This window comes from Tachyglossus aculeatus, chromosome 16 (assembly GCF_015852505.1).
Source record: "Tachyglossus aculeatus isolate mTacAcu1 chromosome 16, mTacAcu1.pri, whole genome shotgun sequence".
Lineage (NCBI taxonomy): Eukaryota > Metazoa > Chordata > Mammalia > Monotremata > Tachyglossidae > Tachyglossus > Tachyglossus aculeatus.
The window spans coordinates 1,984,040-2,005,572 of record NC_052081.1 but is presented as its reverse complement, the minus strand read 5'-3'; the positions used below and the strand labels follow the sequence as shown (position 1 = coordinate 2,005,572).

The following is a 21,533-nucleotide window of genomic DNA, read 5'->3' as shown; positions in this document are numbered from 1 at the left end:
GGAGGAAGAAGGGGAGAGGAGAAGGAGAGGAGGAAGAAGGGGAGAGGAGAAGGAGGAGGAGGAGGAAGGGAAGAGGAGGAAGAAGGGGAGAGGAGAAGGAGGAGGAGGAAGGGGAGAGGAGGAAGAAGGGGAGAGGAGGAGGAGAAGGAGGAGGTGGAAGGGGAGAGGAGGAGGAAGGGGAGAGGAGGAAGAAGGGGAGAGGAGAAGGAGGAGGAGGAGGAAGGGAAGAGAAGGAAGAAGGGGAGAGGAGAAGGAGGAGGAGGAAGGGGAGTGGAGGAGGAGGAAGAAGGGGAGAGGAGGAGGAGGGGGCAGCTACTGGTGCGGCAGCGGCGTGCTGGGCCCTGAGTTTCAGGCGGACACTCAGCTGGGCAAGCCGGGGCTCCACCTTGTGCGGCTCGCTCCGCCCCTTGCCCCTTCTTCCCCTTCTTCCCCTCCCCCTGCCCTGGTCCGCCCGCCCTCCGGCTCGACTCCCTCCCCGAGACAACCGGTCCCCCGGTCCCCCCAGGAAGGAGACCCTCGGGGTGCCTGGGGCAGGACGTGGTGGCTCGAATAATAATAGTAATAATAGTAGTGATGGCATTTATTGAGCGCGCTTACTATGTGCCAAGCACTGTTCTAAGCGCTGGGGAGTTTACAAGGTGATCAGGTTGTCCCACGGGGGGGGCTCCCAGTCTTCATCCCCATTTGACAGATGAGGTCACTGAGGCCCAGAGAAGTGAAGTGACTTGCCCAAAGTCACCCAGCTGACAGTTGGCAGGGCCGGGATTTGAACCCATGACCTCTGACTCCAAAGCCCGGGCCCTTTCCACTGGGCCACGCTGCTATCTCTGCCTTCCCTTCGGAAGAGCCCGTTGTTGCGTGGGGATTGCCTTTATTAGTTGCCAAGTTGTACTTTCCAAGCGCTTAGAACAGTGCTCTGCACACAGTAAGCGCTCAATAAATACGATTGAATGACCGAATTCCCCACCGCCATAACCCACTAGACGTGGGGCAGCCCACAGCCTTCTGGACTGTGAGCCCGCTGTTGTGTAGGGATTGTCTCTATCCGTTGCCAAATAATAACAATAATAATAATAATAATAATAATAATAATAATAATAGCATTTATTAAGCGCTTACTATGTGCAAAGCACTGTTCTAAGCGCTGAAGAGGTTACAAGGTGATCAGGTTGTCCCACGTGGGGCTCACAGTCTTAATCCCCACTTTACAGATGAGGGAACTGAGGCCCAGAGAAGTGAAGTGACTTGCCCAAAGTCACCCAGCTGACAATTGGCAGAGCCGGGATTTGAACCCACGACCTCTGACTCCAAAGCCCGGGCTCTTTCCACTGAGCCACGCTGCTCCTCTACCGAATTGTACTTTCCAAGCGCTTAGCACAGTGCTCTGCACACAGTAAGCGCTCAATAAATGCGTGGCTCAGTGGAAGGAGCCCGGGCTTGGGAGTCAGAGGTCGTGGGTTCTAAATCCGGCTCTGCCACTTGTCTCCTGATGTGACGAGTCACCGCTAAGTGCTTAATAAATACCATCATTGTAATTATTATTATTAACTTCTCTGGGCCTCAGTGACCTCATCCATAAAATGGGGATGGAGACTGTGAGCCCCATGTGGGACAACCTGATCACCTTGTATTCATTCAATCGTATTTATTGAGCGCTAACTGTGTGCAGAGCACTGTACTAAGCGCTTGGGAAGTCCAAGTCGGCAACATATAGAGACGGTCCCTACCCAACAACGGGCTCACAGTTTAGAACGGGGAGACGGGGAACACAACAAAATGTGTGGACAAGAAGCAGTGTGGCTCAGTGGAAAGACCACAGGCTTTGGAGTCAGAGGTCATGGGTTCAAGTCCTGACTCTGCCAACGGTCAGCTGTGTGACTTTGGGCAAATCTGTTGTCTCCCCCTTCTAGACTGTTGTTTCCCCCTTCTAGACTGCGAGCCCGCTGTTGGGTAGGGACCGTCTCTAGATGTTGCCAACTTGGACTTCCCAAGCGCTTAGTACAGTGCTCTGCACACAGTAAGCGCTCAATAAATACGATCGAATGAATGAATGAAAGTCGCTTCACTTCTCTGGGCCTCAGTTCCCTCATCTGGAAAACGGGGATTAAGACCGTGAGCCCCCCGTGGGACGACCTGATCACCTTGTAACCTTCTCAGCGCTTAGAACAGTGCTTTGCACATAGTAAGTGCCTAATAAATGCCATTAGTAGTAGTAGTAGTAGTATTCGGTGGGCAGGCGTAATCAGAATAAATAGAAATAAAGCTAGCTGCACATCATTAACAAAATAAATAGAATAGTAAATATGTACAAGTAAAATAAATCACTCCCCCAGCACTTAGAACAGCACATAGTAAGCGCTTAATCAATGCATTCATTATTAATCAAACAATCATATTTATTGAGCGCTGTGTGCAGAGCACTGTACTAAGCGCTTGGGAAGTCCAAGTTGGCAACGTAGAGAGACAGTCCCTACCCAACAGTGGGCTCACAGTCTAGAAGGGGGAGACAGAGAACAAAACATACTAGCAAAATAAAATAAATAGAATAGATATGTACAAGGTGATCAGGTTGTCCCACGTGGGGCTCCCAGTCTTAATCCCCATTTTCCAGATGAGGTCACTGAGGGCCAGAGAAGTGAAGTGACCTGCCCAAAGTCACACAGCTGACAAGTGGCAGAGTCGGCATTTGAACCCATGACCTCTGACTCCAAAGCCCAGGTTCTTTCCACTGAGCCACGCTGCTTCCCCAAGTGGTATCTGGCACAGAGGCCGACTACTTGCTCCTTCCACAGGTTTTTGGTTTTTTTAAACCGTATTTTAGCGCTTACTATGTACTGGACACCTTACTGAGCTCTGAGGGGCCCCCTCATCCCCCTCTCCATCCCATCTTACCTCCTTCCCTTCCCCACAGCACCTGTATATATGTATATATGTTTGTACATATTTATTACTCTATTATTTTACTTGTACGTATCTATTCTACTTATTTTGTTAGTATGTTTGGTTTTGTTCTCTGTCTCCCCCTTTTAGACTGTGAGCCCACTGTTGGGTTGGGACCGTTTCTAGATGTTGCTAATTTGTACTTCCCAAGCGCTTAGTACAGTGCTCTGCACATAGTAAGCACTCAATAAATACGATTGATTATGACGATGAGTAGATACAAGCTAATCAGTCCATGTCCCACATGGAGCTCCTAGTCTTGATTCCCATTTTCCGGATGAGGTCACTGAGGCCCAGGGAAGTGAAGTGACGTGCCCGAGGTCACACGGCAGACGGGTGGCAGAGCCGGGATTAGAACCCAGGTCTTTCTGACTCCCGCGCCTGGGGTCTATCCCCTAGGCTATGCTGCTTCTCGTGTCCTCTAGGATGGATTCTGGGGATATGATCCCTAGAGAGGTGAGCTGTCTGTGGATCCGCACAGACAATACTATGGGAGAGATGACATTAATAATAATTAATAATAATTACTATGTTCCAGGCACTGTACTAAGCGCTGGGATCATCAATCGTATTTATTGAGCGCTTACTGTGTGCAGAGCACTGTACTAAGCGCTTGGGAAGTACAAATTGGCAACATATAGAGAGTCCCTACCCAACAGTGGGCTCACAGTCTAAAAATGGGATGGGCAGAAGCAAATGGATACGAAGGATGCTGGCCTACTGGCCGGGAGCACCGCCCAGTAGGGACGCAGGACAGGACCGGAGGCCGGACGGGGGTGACCTCTCCTGCCCCCGCCTCGGCCCGAGCCAGCATCTCGTCACCTTCTGATTCACCATTAGTCAAGTGGCTCCTCGCTCGATGAACGCTGCCCTCGGTTGCCATGAGGGATGGAGGAGATTCGCCCGAGCCTGCCTGCCGCCTTGGCCCGGTCCTCGTCGCCACAACCGCAACAGACACCAGGCCGAGCCCGGAATCGGCTTGGAGTTTCCCGCTTCCAAGGGCTCCGGGGATCCGGACCCGTGTCCGGCCTGACTTCCAACGTGACCAGTCTGGGAGAACATAACCCCACTGCTGATTGAGCCCACTGTTGCCTAGGGACCGTCTCTGTTGCCAACTTGGACTTCCCAAGCGCTTACTACAGTGCTCTGCACACAGTAAGCGCTCAATAAATACGATTGAATGAATGAATGAATTGCCGGGCCAGTCAGGGAGGGAGAAGGGAGAGTTAAGGGTGTCGGACAGCCCACGCCGGGTCACCGGGGGGAAGAGTCAGGGATGGAGGGGGTGAGTCAGGGGTTTGGGATGGTCTGTCCCTAATTGTGAGGCTGGGTGACGCGGAGGGAAGCTGGCACCTGGCTCCTCCAAGTGCCTTGGTGCCCCTGTGAGCCAGGACCTCGTCTCTCTGGATCTCAATTTCCCACTCCATGTAACAGCGTCCCATGGAGCACAAACCCGGAAGCCAGATCTCGGTTTCCAAGCCACCCCGGCGGCCAGAATCCCGCTCCTCTCCTGGAGTCCCCCCCTACCTGGCGTCAGGCCGAGAGTTGGTCCGTGGCTGTTTCCACAGAAGGAATCGGAAGGCCGGCCATGCAGCCGGATATTCCTGTTTCCCTAAGAAGGCGGTGGGCCAACCCATCCCTGGAGCAACTAACTCTGTGTCGGGGAACCTGTCCTCCCCATCACCTCCAAAATTGCCTCCTGGTAGCACCCCCCCTCCACCCTTTGGGCTCAAGTTCAGTGCTCCCTCCCCTCATCATCCCCTCTTGCTGTGACCCCAGGGGAAAGCCCCTCAGGAGTTTGCAGTTATTCCCCTGATTTGGCTCACATCACACCTGCTCTCTCCCTCAGAGAGGGGCAGACAACTGGCCAAGGCCACACAGCACCATGGTGGCAGAGCTCACAACCCGTGCCACCAGCCTGTGGCTGTTCTGTCCCCCCTGGTCCCAAAGGCTGGGTGGGTGGGTGGGTGTCAAGGGGGCCACGGGTGAACCTCCCCTCCACAAACCGGGAAGTGAGGGGGGACCATCCCCTTCAGAGCAGACTGTTTCCGGAGGAGGGAGTGGCAACATACGTTGTCAAGGAGAAGTAGCAGCAGTAACAGCATTTATTGAGCGCCTCCCGAGTGCAGTACACTGCACCAAGTGCTGGGGGGATGCAACAGAAATACAAGGCCAACGTGCCCACAGAGAGGGTCCGCTCTTACAGGTGTTAAGGGATGGGAAAGCCTCGAGAGGGGAAGAAGCCAAGATGGTTGAGCAAACGGTCAGAACCCAGTGGTCCAGTGGGGAAGAGGGAATCTAACCAGAAAACCACCTCCCCAGGCAGAAGTGCAACCTCACCTCCGTTGAGTCCCGTCTGAATTTGTGTTTATTGAGCACTGCACCAAGCGCTTGGAAGAGAACAGCCTCAGTCTCCCTCGGGGCGCCGGACCTGAGCACCAACAGGTCTCCCCAGAGGGATGTTTCACAGTGTTTGTGGGCTCGGGCGGCAGCTGCCCGTCAGGGAGGGTTCTGGGGCAATCAAGGAGATACCCGTCCAGTCTCACAGATAAATCTCTCCTCTCCCCCTGCACCAGTTTGGCCGAATATTTCAAGTGCCGTCACAATGATGGCTTAAAGCACCAGGTCTCTCCGCCCAGCCAGCTGGCATGCAAGACAACGGCAAAAATACTTCCGAACTCGTGACTGGGTTCTTTCCTTCTCCCCGGGGCATAATCTTCTTCGCCCCCGTGGGCTCACAACCCCGGCCGGTGCACCCGTCGACTTTTACACCCACCTTCCTTTTTAAGCACGCACTTTTCCACACGTCCACCTCCCCCAAGTTGGTCTGTGCCTGCCTCCCCCGCTAGACTGCAAGCTCCTTGGGAACGGGGAATCTTGTCCAACCGTGGCACTCTCTCGAGGCCTACACAGTGCTGTGCCCACCGAACGCAGTCTTAATTGGCCCACGAGCGGGCGGCCCCGAAGCCGAAAGCGTCGCTCCCTGCAGACGCACGGGGCTCTGGGAAGCAACGGCGGCCGCTTTGAATTTCACGCCAGGCGCGTTACCGCTCGATGGAACGCTGGCTCCGTGTGGGAATTCCCAGCCCGGATGCTTCTGCACAAATTCTTTGGAAAGGGGGGAAAAATTATAATAAGGCACTTGATTCTGAATTGGGTGCAATTCGGACAGAAGATCAAGCGGGTCTCCTACGGTCACGTGACCGCCCCTTAATGAGGGCGGGTCTGTAGTAACCGAGGAGCCAGGGGCCGCATGAAAGGGCGGCCGTGCGAATTAGATGCATCAAAGTGCTCCTTGAGCTTCCAACAAAGATGCGATTGTGGGGATTAATTCTCATTACGCTCATCGGATTAAGTTTCCTTATTCAGTTCGGCCAACAGGAGGATAACAAAGGCAGCAGCTTGTCTTCCCCCAACCGCCAAAGGGCTCCTTTCAAGACATCCAAAAGCCGCAGGTCCGAAGGGCCAGTCGGCCATGAGAAACTGGATCTGGGCCCCGCCCCCCCATGCCTCGATGGCTCCTGCTGGCAGAGGGAAGTGCCGCCTGGGCCACCGAGCCCAGTACCCCATGACGGGAGGACGCTTCTCGGCCCTTTTTTCGCAGGGCTGGAGCTGGGGCGTAAAGAGGCAGAGAGAAAGAGATGGGGGGCAAGGGGAAGAGAGAGACAGAGGGGGAAGAGCGGAGATTTCTCTCCGGGATCTCAGAAGACACAGCTTCCAAGCAAGCTTCCATCCGGGCCACCTTCGGAGGCTAGGGAGGAGGCTCAGCATTGGCGGTGGGAGGTGTTTTAGTGTTGGTGGGGGTAGCACAGACCCGACATGTCTCAAATAAGGCTGGGGGGGTGGAATAAGCATGCCACAGGAGAGAGGCTGCTTCTCCCCGCCACTCAGCCCCCAGCCCCGGGACCTAGGATCTCAGCACTAAATGAGAATTCCCAGGGAGAAGGAGGGAAGGAAGCCGCCCTCCGACCCGTCCAGTCGTGAGCTCGGGAAGGTGCTTGGCACTTGGCTCTCCAGGTGACCAGGGTCAGCCTGCGAGTGAAGGGGAAACTGCCCTCTCTTCCAGGGGGGAGGGGGCCAAGGCTCTGCCCTGCCCTGAGACGGTGGGGTCAGAATCGACGCGCAGCTGAGCCACCTGCCAGTCTACAGGATCGCTGGGGCGAGCCAACAGCACAGCTGCAGTGCTAAAACCGCTGGGCCGATTCTCGCTTGGCTGAGTAGCGCCGCCTCAATTGGTCCCAAAGTGCGCAACGATGTGGCACGCGTGAAGAGAGCAGACTTCATGCCCTGGCAGTACAAACATCAGACTACTGGTCCCCTCACCCGGCAAGCTTTGGCAGAAGACGGCCAGCCGTGACGCCAGATGGGGAGATTCACCCCCGAGCCATCCCAACCCCGGTTCACACACCCGCCTCAGGCCGGGCAGGCGGAGAAAGGCCCTTGTTTTGGGCTTGGTTCTCTGGGGGGAGTCGGGCTCCATCACGGGAGAAAAAGACTTGCTCGCGACCACCCGCGCTCCCCTTATTGCATAGCAGAAGTGGGAGGCGGCTCCCGCCAAAGCCCAGATCGGCCCTGACGGCAGGTGGGCAGAGGCATCGAAGCTCGTTGGGAATCGTCCTTCGAGCCCTGGCACGGACACCGGAATCCAGGCAACGTTGGCACCACGGCCTGGAGACAGAAAGCGCCCGAGATCCCTGCCCGGGTGAAGGCACAGTGGCGGTGGTCACGGAGGAGAGGAAGTTCTGGATGAGAGGAAGGATCGGTGCTCGGGGTGGGGGCAGACGGTGGCACCGAAACGAGGACCGGAGCGCATTAAAAAGTCAGAGGGGGATGTGGTCCCAGAAGACCCTGAGAGTTCTGTTCCGAGAGGAGGACAAGGCACAGAGGAGAAGGGAAGATGGGCGGAACGGGAGGAGGGTGGCAGAGTCGGACGACCCTGCGGTAGAGAGGGTGGTGGTTTGAGCAGAAGACCGTGCCCGCTCTCCGCCGGGCCTCTCCTTCCACCCCCTCGGTGCCCAGCCCGGCCCCGCCCGCCGTCTGTCGTCCCACCTCCACCCCTCCCTGCCAGGGCCAAGAATCCGGCACGGCAACGGCCCGCTGACTCTAAAACGCCTTACGGTGGGCCTTCTCATCGTCGCCGTGAAAAGGCGGCCCCGTGGCGCTGGTGACGGGGCAGTCCGAGTCTTCCGCCAAGTCGGGGGGTGGGGGACAACGAGGAGAGGAGGACGACGACCCCGAGGTGGTGGAGCAGCCCGCCCGGGTCCTCGCCCCCTCGGGCGCGCGGCTCAGCCCAGGAGGACTTTCTGCATCCTGCGGGCGGCCACGCTGGCCTCGTCCTCCGAGTCGGACTCGCTCTGGGAGGTGGAGCTGTGCGAAGCGGAGCTGCAGGGGGACGAGCACTCCGGCGAGCAAAGGTAATGCATCAGGGGCAGCCGGTACTTCCCGCAGAAGTCGACGAACTTGATCTGCCGGACGCAGCAGTCGAAGTAGACGCCTGGGGGGGAACAGAGGGACCGTTAGGAGGGAGGGTGGGGGGCGGGAGACCCCAGGGGCCGGGCCGGCGAGGGCTTGGAGCCGCGGGGCGCTTGGTTGCCGTGGGCTTTGAGAACCGGCCCACTTTGAACCAACGGGCAAGGGAAGGTGGAGGGTCAACTGCTCGAGTCGGCAGTGAAGTGCCAGCCTGGAGTGGCTTCGGGCAACCTGCCTGGGAGACGTTTTCAGACAGCCAGGTTGACTTCACAGACTTTCTTGGGGTGTTCGATGGAACTCCCCAGCGCTTAGAACAGTGCTTTGCACATAGTAAGCGCTTAATACCATTATTATTATAATTATTATTATTATTATTATTTCGTGGCCTGCCAGCAGCAGCGCCTAGAAAGAGCCCCCGTCCATGCCAAGGGCACCCTCCGAGAAGGGAACGGCCCAGAGCTCTCCTGGGAGTGGCATGGTGTGGACTCCTCATAACAAAAATAATTATGGTATTTAAGTAATAACGGTATTTATTACAGTGTCTATGTGATAGACACTGTACTAAGCGCTGGGGTGGGTACAAGCAAATCGGCTGGACACAGTCCCTGCCCTACACGGGGCTCACAGTCTCAATCCAAACTCGGGCCAACGCTCACGCACAATCAAGAGTCGTCGGTGAAAACACGGTCAACTTATTTTGTTGTCTGTCTCCCCCTTCTAGACTGTGAGCCCGTTGCTGGGTAGGGGCGGTATCTGTTGCCGAACCGGACTTTCCAAGCGCTTAGTGCAGTGCTCTGCACACAGTAAGCGCTCGGTAAACACGACAATGAATGAATGAGACGGTTTCTCCTTTCCATTTCCGTCAGGTTTACTCTTGCGCCTTTCGGCTTATCGGCTGTAACTTCTCAGACAGGGCCCCAAAGCCTGCCCCGAGTCGAGAGACGGAAGCGGAGCCCGCCGGCGACAACCCCGTGGGGAACTGAGTCCGTTGACCTCCCCCGGCCCACTTCTCGCCTACAGGCCCCCTTGAAGCCCCGGGGGGCTCGCCTCTAAGAGGAATCCAGTGCCGGCCGCTCGGGTACCAACCCCGGCGGTCCCTCACCTCGCACCCCGCCCCGAAACCCAATGCTTCCGTCCGGCCCACCCCAGCTGGGCCCACCGACCTTTTCCCCTCCCGTCTCCCCTCCTGCCAGCGCTCTCGGTTGCAGCTTCTGCCCCGGGTCATCATCATCAATCGTATTTACTGAGGGCTTACTACGTGCAGAGCACTGTACTAAGCGCTTGGGAAGTACAAATTGGCAACATATAGAGACAGTCCCTACCCAACAGTGGGCTCACAGTCTAAAAGGGGGAGACAGAGAACAAAATCAAACATACTAACAAAAAAAAATAAATAGAATAGATATGCACAAGTAAAATAGAGTGATAAATATGTACAAACATATATACAGGTGCTGTGGGTCGCACGTACCCTACGCTCTCCGAAGGAGAGAATCTACGAGTCTGCCCGCCCCCCGGCGCCATCCTCGCCTGCCAAGATGGGGCAATATGACCTCCGAACCCGGGGTGACCCCCGCTCCTCACCGACGCGGGTACGGGCCCCACTCAGAGATGACACTGTCACTCTACTGTCCAAGCAGCGTGGCTCAGTGGAAAGAGCGCGGACTTGGGAGTCGGAGGTTCGAATCCCACTTGTCAGCTGTGGGACCCTGGGCAAGCCACTTAACTTCTCTGTGCCTCAGTTACCTCATCGGTAAAATGGGGATTACGACCGTGAGCCCCAAGTGGGACAACCTGATCACCTTGGATCCCCCCCGCGCTTAAAACAGTGCTGTGCACATAGTAAGCGCTTGACAAATACCACCATTATTATTATTATTAAGGATTTAGAACGGTGCCCCGCACACAGTACGCGCTCAATAAATTCTGTTGACTGATTCCAGGAAAGTCAGCCTGGCATCCGTCGGTCCGGGTCGGGGACTACGGGGACCCAGAGTCGCTTTTGCTGCACTGTGCTTTCCCCAGCGCTTAGCAGAGCGCTCTGCACACAGTAAGCGCTCAATGAATACGACTGAATTAACAATGAACAAACGATCCGCCCAGGACAAGGCGGGCTTCAGGGGCCGGTGGCGACAGCGGTCAAGCCGAAAGAGCCAAAATGGGGAGCAGCTGCGCAGAGAGGCACCCACAGAAGGAGGAGGTCCATTGTATTTACTGAGCGCTTACTATGTGCAGAGCACTGTACTAAACACTTGGAGAATACAATAGAATAAACATTCTCTGCCCACCACGAGCTTACAATCTAGAAGAAGTGCGGGGCATACTGTTATACTGTTCTACTGTATTCTCTCCCAAGCTTTAGGTACAGTGCTTTGCACATAGTAAGTGCTCAATAAATGCGACTGAATGAACAAACAGGCAATCAGAGGGGGAGCCTCCATCTCTCCACCGGTCGCCCCCTGCCCCTATTTGAGAACCCAGGTGGGGTCGGTGGCGTCAGAGCCGCGCCACCGCCTCCGGTTCATCCCGTGGACTCTGGCTGAGGGTGCAGAAGCATTTGAGACGTGATCCAGCGCTTAGAACAGTGCTCTGCACACGGTAAGCGCTTAACAAATACCATCATTATTATTATTTCTGTTCTCAACTCGTTTCACGTCCGGATTCTCCCGGACCCTTTTTCGGGAGCCAGCGGAGAAGCAGCGTGGCTCAGTGGAAAGAGCCCAGGTTTGGGAGTCAGAGGTCAGCGGATTCAAATCCCGGCTCCGCCAATTGCCAGCTGCGTGACCTTGGGCAAGTTGCTTCACTTCTCTGGGCCTCAGTTCCCTCGTCTGCCAAATGGGGATGAAGGCTGTGAGCCCCACTTCTCTGTGCCACAGTTCCCTCATCTGTCAAATGGGGATGAAGGCTGTGAGCCCCAAGTGGGACAACCTGATCACCTTGTATCCTCCCCGGCACTTAGAACAGTGCTTTGCACGTAGAAAGTGCTTAACAAATGCCATCATCATCATCATTACTATTATTATTATTATTTCCAAGAGGTGATGAGTCTTGGCAAGACTAAACCGGAACCTGCCACACCGCGAGGAGTCTTAGTCAGGGACCTCCACGGGCTCCCGAGCGTTAGCAGGGGGCAAAGACAGAGAGGATGGAGGCCAAACGCCTGCCTGCACTGGATGATGACTTATATGATAGTGGTATTTGTTAAGCACCTACTATGTGTCAGGCACACAACCAAACACACAAACACCACCACCACCAATTTAAGCGCTTACTTTGGTCCAGGCACTGTTCTAATAATAATAATAAAGGCATTTATTAAGCGTTTACTATGTGCAAAGCACTGATCTAAGCGCAAGGGAGGTTACAAGGCAATCAGGTTTCCCCTCGGGGTACTCACAGTCTTAACCCTCATTTTACAGATGAGGTAACTGAGGCCCAGAGAAGTGAAGTGACTTGCCCAAAGTCACACAGCTGACAATTGGTAGAGCCGGGATTTGAACCCACGACCTCTGACTCCAAAGCCCGGGCACTTTTCCACCGAGCCACGCTGCTTCTAAGCGCTGAAGAGATACGAATTAATCAGGTTGGGGACAAACCGCGTCGCACACCCTTAATCCCCGTTTTCCGACGAGGGGACCGAGGCCCAGAGAATGAAGCGACTTGCCCGAGGTCGCCCGGCCGGCGAGCGGCGGGATTAGAACCCGGGTTCTCCCGAGCCGCTCGGGCCCGGGCTCTATCCACCGAGCCTCGCCGCCGGCCCAAAAGGACACGTCAGCATCATCATCATCAATCGTATTTACTGAGCGCTTACTGTGTGCAGAGCACCGTACTAAGCGCTTAAAATACAAATCACCACGTCAGGCCCGGGATCCGAACCGGCCCCTCCGGAGGCGGCCCCGGCCCGAACGGCGGCGGACACCCCGACTCACCTCCACACTTGGGGTTGGGGCAGTTGCTGGCTAAGTCCAGGTAGCGGATGAGGTTTTCGGGGAGGTCCCGGGGAGTGTAGGTGATGCCGCGGGTCTTGATGGTGCGACCCGCCAGCTCCAGGAGGCTCGGGGGGTTGTAGGTGAGGTCCCTGACGAAGCGCACCACCAGAGGGTTGCCGCGCAGGCTCAGCTCCTGCAGCTGAACCAGGCTGAGGATCTCCCGGGGCAGGTACGACAGAAGGTTGTTGTGAAGGCTCAGTGACCGCAGCGAGTGCAACCTGAATCGATCACAGTCATCGTCGGGGTTATCATCAGTCACCGGAACCACGGGACTTGGTACGTAATAATAATAATAATAATAATAATGGCATTTGTTAAGCGCTTACTATGCGCAAAGCACTGTTCTAAGAGCTGAGGAGGTTACATACAAGGTGATCAGGTTGTCATCATCATCAAACGTATTTATTGAGCGCTTACTATGTGCAGAGCACTGTACTAAGCGCTTGGGAAGTACAAATTGGCAACATATAGAGACAGTCCCGACCCAACAGTGGGCTCACAGTCTAAAAGGGGGAGACAGAGAACAAAACCAAACACACTAACAAAATAAAATAAATAAGATAGATATGTACAAGTAAAATAAATAAATAAATAAATACAGTAATAAATATGTGCAAGCATATATACATATATACAGGTGCTGTGGGGAAGGGAAGGAGGTAAGAAGGGGGATGGAGAGGGGGACGAGGCGAAGAGGAAGGAAGGGGCTCAGTCTGGGAAGGCCTCCTGGAGGAGGTGAGCTCTCAGCAGGGCCTTGAAGGGAGGAAGAGAGCGAGCTTGGCGGAGGGGCAGAGGGATTGGGGGCATTCCAGGCCCGGGGGAGGACGTGGGCCGGGGGTCGATGGCGGGACGGGCGAGAACGAGGCCTAACGGTGAGGAGATTAGCGGCGGAGGAGCGGAGGGTGCGGGCTGGGCTGGAGAAGGGGAGAAGGGAGGTGAGGTAGGAGGCGGCGAGGGGATGGACAGCCTGGAAGCCCAGGGTGAGGAGTTTCTGCCTGATGCGCAGATTGATTGGTAGCCACTGGAGATTTTTGAGGAAGGGAGTGATATGCCCAGAGCGTTTCTGGACAAAGATAATCCGGGCAGCAGCATGAAGTATGGACTGAAGTGGAGAGAGACACGAGGATGGGAGATCAGAGAGAAGGCTGGTGCAGTAGTCCAGGCGGGATAGGATGAGAGCTTGAATGAGAGCTTGAATGAGAGGTTGTCCCACGGGGGGCTCATAGTCTTAATCCCCTTACAGATGAGGGAACTGAGGCTCAGGAAGTTAAGTGACTTGCCCAAAGTCAAACGGCAGACATGCGGCGGAGCCGGGATTCTATTTATTTATTTTATTTTGTTAGTATGTTTGGTTTTGCTCTCTGTCTCCCCCTTTTAGACTGTGAGCCCACTGCTGGGTAGGGACTGTCTCTAGATGTTGCCAATTTGTACTTCCCAAGCGCTTAGTACAGTGCTCTGCACACAGTAAGCGCTCAATAAATACGATTGATGATGATGATGAACTCATGACCTCTGACTCCAAAGCCCGGGCTCCCTCCACTGAGCCACGCCGCTTCTCCTAATGATTTTGGTATCTGTTAAGCGCTTACTATGTGCACCGTTCTAAGCACTGGGGAGGATACAAGGTGATCAGGTTGTCCCACGCGGGGCTCACAATCTTAATTCCCATTTTACAGATGAGGTAGCTGAGGCACAGAGAAGTTGAGTGACTTGCCCGAAGTCACACAGCTGACCAGCAGTGGAGTGGGGATTTGAACCCAAGTACTTACTCGGAGCCAAGCACTGTTCTAAAGCTATTCAGGTTGGACACAGTCCCTGTCCCACGGGGGGGCTCCCCCTCATCCCCGTTTTCCGGATGAGGTCGGCGAGGCCCAGAGAGGTGAAGTCATTCGCCCGAGGTCCCACAGCAGATGTGTTTTGTTTTGTTGCCTGTTTCCCCCTTCCAGACTCGGAGCCCGTTTCTGGGTAGGGACCGTCTCTATCTGTGGCCGGCTTGTCCTTCCCAAGCGCTTAGGCCAGTGCTCTGTACACAGTAAGCGCTCAATAAATACGATTGAATGAATGAATGTGGCAGAGCTGGGATTAGAACCCAGGTCCTTCCGACTTCCAAGCCCATGCTCTATCCACTAAGCCACGCGGTTCCTCCTAGGTTTTTGTGACGTGCTGACGCTGTGCGAAGCACTGTAATAAGCGCTGGGGCATGTAGAAGACCATCAAGTCCCATGCGGGGCTCACAGTCTAAGTCAGAGGGAGAACAGGGGTTGAATCCCCATTTGGCCGACGAGGGAACTGAGGCCCGGAGAAGTGAATAATAATAATAATCATAATCATAATAATAATAATAACAATAATAATAATAATAATAATGGCGTTTGTTAAGTGCTTACTATGTGCAAAGCACTGTTCTAAGCGCTAGGGAGGACACAAGGTGATCGGGTTGTCCCACGTGGGGCTCACAGTCTTAATCCCCATTTTACAGACAAGGTCACTGACTGAGGCACAGAGAAGCTAAGTGACTCGCCCAAGGTCCCGGCTGACAAGTGACAGAGCCGGGATTTGAACCCATGACCTCTGGCTCCCCAGCCCGGGCTCTTTCCACTGAGCCACGCTGCTTCTCTAAGCAGCAAAGTGAAGTGACTTGCCCACGGTGACACAGCAGAGAAGTGGAGGAGCCGGGATTGGAACCTCATCACGATCGTCGCTGTGGTTTTTGTGAAAGCGCTTACTTTGTGCCGAGGACTGTCCGGCGCGCCGGAGTTAAGTGCCTGTCGACTGGGTTGGACACCCCTTGGCCCACATGGGACTCACGGTCCAGGTGGGACAGGGAACAGGTATCACATCCCCGGTTTACAGGTGAGGAAACTGAGGCGGAGAGGGTCGCCCAAAGTTACACAGTGGAGGTGCCGGGATTAAGACTGAGACCCATGTGGGACCGGGGCTGTGTCCAACATGATCATCCTATAAGTACCCCAGTGCTTAGAACAGTGCCTGGCACATAGTGAGCGCTTAACAAATACTACATTTTTTTAAAAAACTAAAAGAAATAAAAATCAGGTCCTCTGAATCCCAGGCCCGGGCTTTTTCCACCAGGTCACACTGCTCTCCCTTCTGAAGGGAAGCAGAGAAGCAGCATAGCGTAGTGGATAGGCACAGGCCTGGGACTCGGAAGGTCATGGGTTCTAATCCTGACTCCACCACTTGTCTGCTCTGGGCAAGTCACTTCACTGCTCCGGGCCTCAGTCACCTCATCCGTAAAATGGGGATCGAGACTGTGAGCCCCACATGGGACGGTGTCCAACTAGATTTGCCTGTCTCCACCCCGGCGCCTAGTACGGTGCCTGGCGCGTAGTAAGTGCTTAACAGATACCAAGGCCAAGCCTCCAGCGGCGGCTCTATCACAAGTTCCCCCGGGCTGGACAATGAGAACTTGGGCACGCGTCCCGCTTTTTAACGACGGACGCTTAGGAGAGCAAGGCAGTGGGCTCGGTGCTCAGGAGGGAAGGCGGCGGAAGGCGAGAGGCCTTCCCTGCCCACGAGAAGCTTCCTGCCTAAGAGGGGGGGCAAACTCTGCCACGTCCCAGGCCGGATCTTGGCAAACTCACCCGGTAGCTAAGACGGGAGGGATGCCAGAGGGCAGAAGAGTTGTCTGCGATTGATCGCCCAGGGGAAGGCGGCCAATAGATCACCACGGTTACTTCAGCGGCTCGGGGCGAAGTCACGGAGGGTTTGCGGGCCTGGACGAGCCTCACCGCCCTCACGCAGGGCTGAAAACGAGGCCCTCTCTGCCTTCTTCCCCTGCTTTGGCCTTTACCCTCTGACAGCCCACGGGGCCTGAAGCTAGAGCTGGGTCCCATCGCCGCCCGTTCAGTGCTCTGCACACAGTGAGCGCTCAATAAATACCACCGACCGACAAGCCCGCGGGCGCTCCCCAAGTCCCCGATTCCCCCTTCGAAGGGTCTGGAGTTACTCACTGGGCTAGCTGCGGTGGGATACTCTCGATCTTGTTGTCACACAGCACCAAGTAGTTCAGAGACGGCAGGTTGGCGATTTCCGGAGGGATTTCTCTGATGAAGTTTCCTCCAAGGTATAAAAACTCTAAACTGGAAAGAAAAAGAGAGCGAGAGAGATGAAATGAAACAATCCATTCCCCTTGAGTCCATTCCCATCTACCTAGAGAAAGGCATGGTACGATTTAGGTCCCTCAACCACCAAGAACGAATCTCTTCATCCAGAGGATGGCGGCGGGGGAAAAACAAAAACACAATCAAGTTTATTGAGCGCCTTCTGTTGCAGAGCACTATACTAAGCACTTGGGAGACTACAACACAACGATGTAACAGACACATTCCCTGCCCCTAATGAGCTTATAGTCTAGAGAGGGAGACGGACATTAAATAAATCGTGGATACGTACGTAAGTGCCGTGGGGCTAGGTGAGCAAAGGGAGTGAGACAGGGCAACGCAGAAGGGAGCGGGAGAAGAGGAAAGGAGGGCGCAGTCAGAGAAGGCCTCTTGGAGGAGACGGGCCTTCGATAAGGCTTTGAACGGGGGAAGAGGAATTGTCTGTGGGATTTGAGGAAGGAGGGCGTTCCGGGCCAGAGGCGGGACGTGGGCGAGAGGTCGGCGGCGAGATAGAGGAGGTACAGTGAGTGGGAACTGAGGCCCAGAGAAGCGAGGTGACTTGCCCGAGGACACACGGCAGACAAGTGGCGGAGTCAGGATTAGAACCCATGACCTTCTGACTCCCGGGACTGTGCTCTATCCAATGTGGCTTCCCTTTCTGCAGCTCTCTGCGGGCTCTGGCCCGGGCCTTTCTTTCTCCCATGGTATCTCGGTGGGGCGGCGGGGGAGGGAGGAGTGTCCGTCTTGGCCCATTCGCGGAAGTCCCAGGCGATAGCTGGGAGGAGAGCCACCTGGTTAGGAAAAAGACAGCTCAGAGGCCACGGCGGCCGGGCCGAGACCCCGGGGGCCCTGCTCCGTCTTGCCCTGCCGAGGCCCAAAGCGGTGGCCTGGGGCAAAGCGACCGTCAGGACAGTACAGACAGTACCGTTCTGTAATTTATTTATTTATATTAATGTCCGTCTCTCCCTCTTCTAGGTCGTAAGCTCGTTGCGGGCAGGGAATATGTCTGCTTATTCTGTCATCCTCTCCCAAGCATTCAGCACGGTGCAGTGCACACGGTAAATGCTCGGTAAATACGACTGACTGACGACTGGCTGACTGGAGCTAGCCTGGGAGCAGGCCGGAGGCACATCCCAATCCTTCCAGGTGCAGCCTGGGGCGGAAAAGAGGGCGGACGCAGCCGGGAGGGGGACAGGATGGGAAAGGATCGGGATTCCCATCACCAGCCCTTCCCGAATGGGAGTCCGCAGTCTCTCCGAGTGCCAAAAGACAGTCACCGGAGCCCTGCGGCAGCAGGCCGAGCCGCCCGGCTGGAAATACACAGACAGGCCGGAGGCCCTGGAAACCGAAAACCTGCTCAGCTTTCAGTCCACGCCGGCCGCCCGCCTCGACTCCGGCCCGTTGTCGGTTCACCTGTCCCGCTCTCGGCACAAACCAACCCCTTTCTGCAGACCGGCTTTCCCACCCGAGGCTGCTTTGATGGTATTAAGCGCTTACTGGAGTCCATGCGCTAATCAGACCGGACCCCATCCCTGTCCCAAACCTTCAGGAGGGAGGACTGGTACTTCATTCCCATCGTCCCGGATGAGGAAACTGAGACACGGAGAGGTTAAGGGACTCGGCCGAGGTCACCCAGGAGGCGGCGGCGGGACATCTGTGACTAGAGTTTTCAATCCTGCCAAGCGCTTCTCGGCCTGACGTCCGGGCCGGAGAGGGCTGTAAAAGGCACCTCCCGCCGGGGGAGACGGGTTGGGGTGGGGTAATTCCCAACCCCACGGCCCCGCCACGCCGCACCCACTTGTCCGTGAGGAGACCAACGAGCTAACCGCACCAGCTCCCCCCCAGCCTCCGCACTACTTCACGTTTTGGAAGGGAAGTTTAATTACGGTACTTGTTAGGCGCTTACCATATGCCAAGCACTGTTCTAAGCGCTACGCGCTGTTTAGAAAGGGGGGTGACCTCACCCCGGGTCAGGATGAAGGCTGGGGGGGGGGGTGGGACCGGTTTCCCATTTCCCGGTGAGGCGAACACCCCAATGGCCCAATCCAAGGTTCGGGGTGGGCGCCACGCGACTCAAGTTCTCATCTCCCGGAAGAGCGCCAGCCTGAGTGCCCGCATTTCCCAGAAGTCCTGCAAATGTCATCTAGGGATAACAGCCCGCGCTAACCACTCGCTCGGTGCGTAACGCCCTGCCAAGTGCCGGCAGAGGAAACAGCGTGAGAAGCAGCGTGGCTCAGTGGAAAGAACCCGCGTCAGAGGTCATGGGTTCAAATCCCGACTCTGCCAACTGTCGGGTGGGTGACTTTGGGCAAGTCACTTGACTTCTCTGGGCCTCGGTTACCTCTTCTGCAAAATGGGGATGAAGACTGTGAGCCCCCCGGGGGACAACCCGATCACCCTGTAACCTCCCCAGCGCTTTGCACATAGTAAGTGCTTAATAAATGCCATTATTATCATTAAACACATCAGGCGGGGTCCTCAGCCCACGGGGACGGATCCAATCGCCCTGCCGTCTGCCCCTGCTTCAACTCGAGTCCATCCAGAATGAGCGTTTTATCCTGGAATAAAGACATCGTCACCGACGTAATCACTTTAAGAGGACCGGGGCGTTGAACGGGGGCCGAGCCTTCCTCTTCTCGTTGACGGCTCAATGAGGCCTCTCTCTTTCTCTCTCTCTTCCCCCACCCCGCCGCATCGGAAATTTTGCAAGCGGGGGCAAAGTTCGGCGGGTCCAGGTACCGGCCGCGTGAACACGCTGCCCGGGCCAGGCCAATCGGGATGACTCTCTCTCCAAACGAGTATCGGATAAGTGTTTGTCTAACAGCTAAGTAACTTCGGTGAGAGGAGGAACGATCACGAAGTGATGATCAAAGCTCATTTCCTCCACGTTGATCGGGTTATTCATTCTCTCCCGGATAAGATCGTGAGCCTCAAGGCGGGGGGGAAGGGAGGGGAGTCTGATTCTCTTCTATTCAGTCGTATTTATTGAGCGCTTACTGTGTGCAGAGCACTGTACTAAGCGCTCGGGAAGGACAAGTTGGCAACAAGTTGGGGTGGAGGTTTGAGTCGGTGGGTTAATCGACTACTATGTGTAGAGACCGGATCGCCGGATCAGAGACGGGATAATCCGACTGCGCCCCCATCTGATTATCTTGCACCTTCCAAAGAAGCAGTGTGGCTCAGTGGAAAGAGCCCGGGCTTTGGAGTCAGAGGTCATGGGTTCAAATCCCGACTGCGCCAGTTGTCAGCTGTGTGACTCTGGGCAAGTCACTTCACTTCTCTGGGCCTCAGTTCCCTCACCTGGAAAATGGGGATGAAGACTGTGAGCCCCCCGTGGGACAACCTGATCACCTTGTAAACTCCCCAGCGCTTAAAACAGTGCTTTGCACATAGGAAGCACTTAATAAATGCCATCATTATAATAATAATAATTATTATTATTAACACTCTCTCTCCCACCACATCCCATTCCCTCCCTTCCCAAATCTCCCTCTAGACTATCAGCTCATCGTGGGCAGGGTCATTTCTGTTGTAACGCCGTCTCCCAAACACCGCGGAGCCCTGCACACCATAAACACTCAAACACGATTGATAGACTTCCAGATCCCACCCATTCCTCCTTGAGGTGGGGGTTTGCCCAGGTCTACCAGGTACTCCGGGCTCCTCCCCTCCCCCAGATGCCCCCCCAAATTTCCTGCCTGCAGGTGTCCCCAGCCCCCCAAATTTCTTGCCCTCCAAGTGCCCCCAGCCCCCCAAAGCTCCTGCCTTGCAGATACCCCCAGCTCTTCCCCTCCCGCAGATTCATTAATTCATTCAATCGTATTTATTGAGCACTTACTGTGTGCACAGCACTGTAGTAAGCACTTGGGAAGTACAAGTTGGCAACATATAGAGGCAGTCCCTACCCAACAACGGGCTCACAGTCTAGAAGGGGGAGACACACAATAAAACAAAACATGTGGATGGGTGTCAAGTCATGGGAATAAATAGAAATAAAGCTAGATGCACATCATTAAAATAAACAGAATAGTAAATGTGTACAAAATAGAGTAATAAATCTGTACAAACATATATATAGTTGCCCCCAGCCTCCCCAAAGTCCCTGCCCCCCAGATGCCCCCAGGCCCAAAGCTCCTCCCCTCCAAGAGATGCCCCCAGCCTCCCCAAAGTCCCCGCCCCCAAGATGCCCCCAGCCCCAAAGCTCCTCCCCTCCCAGAGATGCCCCCAGCCCCCCCAAAGTCCTAGCCCCGCAGATGCCCCCAGCCCCCGCAAAGTCCCTGCCCTGCAGATACCCCCAGCCTCCCCAAAAGTTCCTACCCTGCAGATGCCCCCAGCTCCTCCCCTCCCCCAGGTGCCCGCAGCCTCCCAAAGCTCCTCCCCTCCTGCAGATGCCCCCAGCCCCCCCAAAGTCCCTGCCCTGCAGATGCCCCCAGCACTCCCAAAGTCCCTGCCCTGTAGATGCCCCCAGCGCCGCCAAAGTCCCTGCCCCACAGATGCCCCCAGCCCCCCAAAGTCCTTGCCCTGCAGATGCCCCCAGCATCTCCCCTCTCCCAGATGCCTCCAGTCCCAAAGCTCCTCCCCTCCCAATGCCTCAGCCCCGCAAAAGTCCCTGCCCTGCAGATGCCCCCGGCTCTCCCAAAGTCCCTGCCCCGCAGATGCCCCCAGACCCCCCAAAGTCCCTGCCCTGCAGATACCCCCAGCACCTCCCCTCCCCCAGATGCCCCCAGTCCCCCCAAAGCTACTCCCCTCCCGATGCCTCAGCCCCCCTAAAGTCCCTGCCCTGCAGATGCCCCCAGCTCCTCCCCCCCAGATGCCCCCAGCCCCCCCAAAGCTCCTCCCCTCTAACAGATGCCCCCAGCCCCCGAAAGCTCCTCCCCTCCCACAGATGCCCCCAGCCCCTCCCCAAAGTCCCTGCCCTGCAGATGCCCCCAGCCCCCCAAAAGCTCCTGCCTTGCAGATGCCCCAAGCTCCTCCCCTCCCCCAAGTGCCCCCAGCCCCCCGAAAGTCCCTGCCG

At 55.8% G+C, this 21,533-nt stretch overlaps 1 protein-coding gene across 1 annotated transcript in view; it reads right to left on the bottom strand.

The window, feature by feature from the left end:
• Positions 1-5,027: 5,027 nt before the first annotated feature.
• Positions 5,028-21,533, bottom strand: part of LRRC58 (leucine rich repeat containing 58) — a 23,342-nt gene continuing 6,836 nt past the window's right edge. The window contains exons 2-4 of the mRNA XM_038758008.1: positions 16,370-16,498; positions 12,339-12,616; positions 5,028-8,434 (exon numbers count right to left, since the gene is read on the bottom strand). Of these exons, the coding sequence (XP_038613936.1) occupies positions 8,226-8,434; positions 12,339-12,616; positions 16,370-16,498 (616 nt within the window). The 3' untranslated portion in view covers positions 5,028-8,225. The remainder of the gene's footprint in view (positions 8,435-12,338; positions 12,617-16,369; positions 16,499-21,533) is intronic.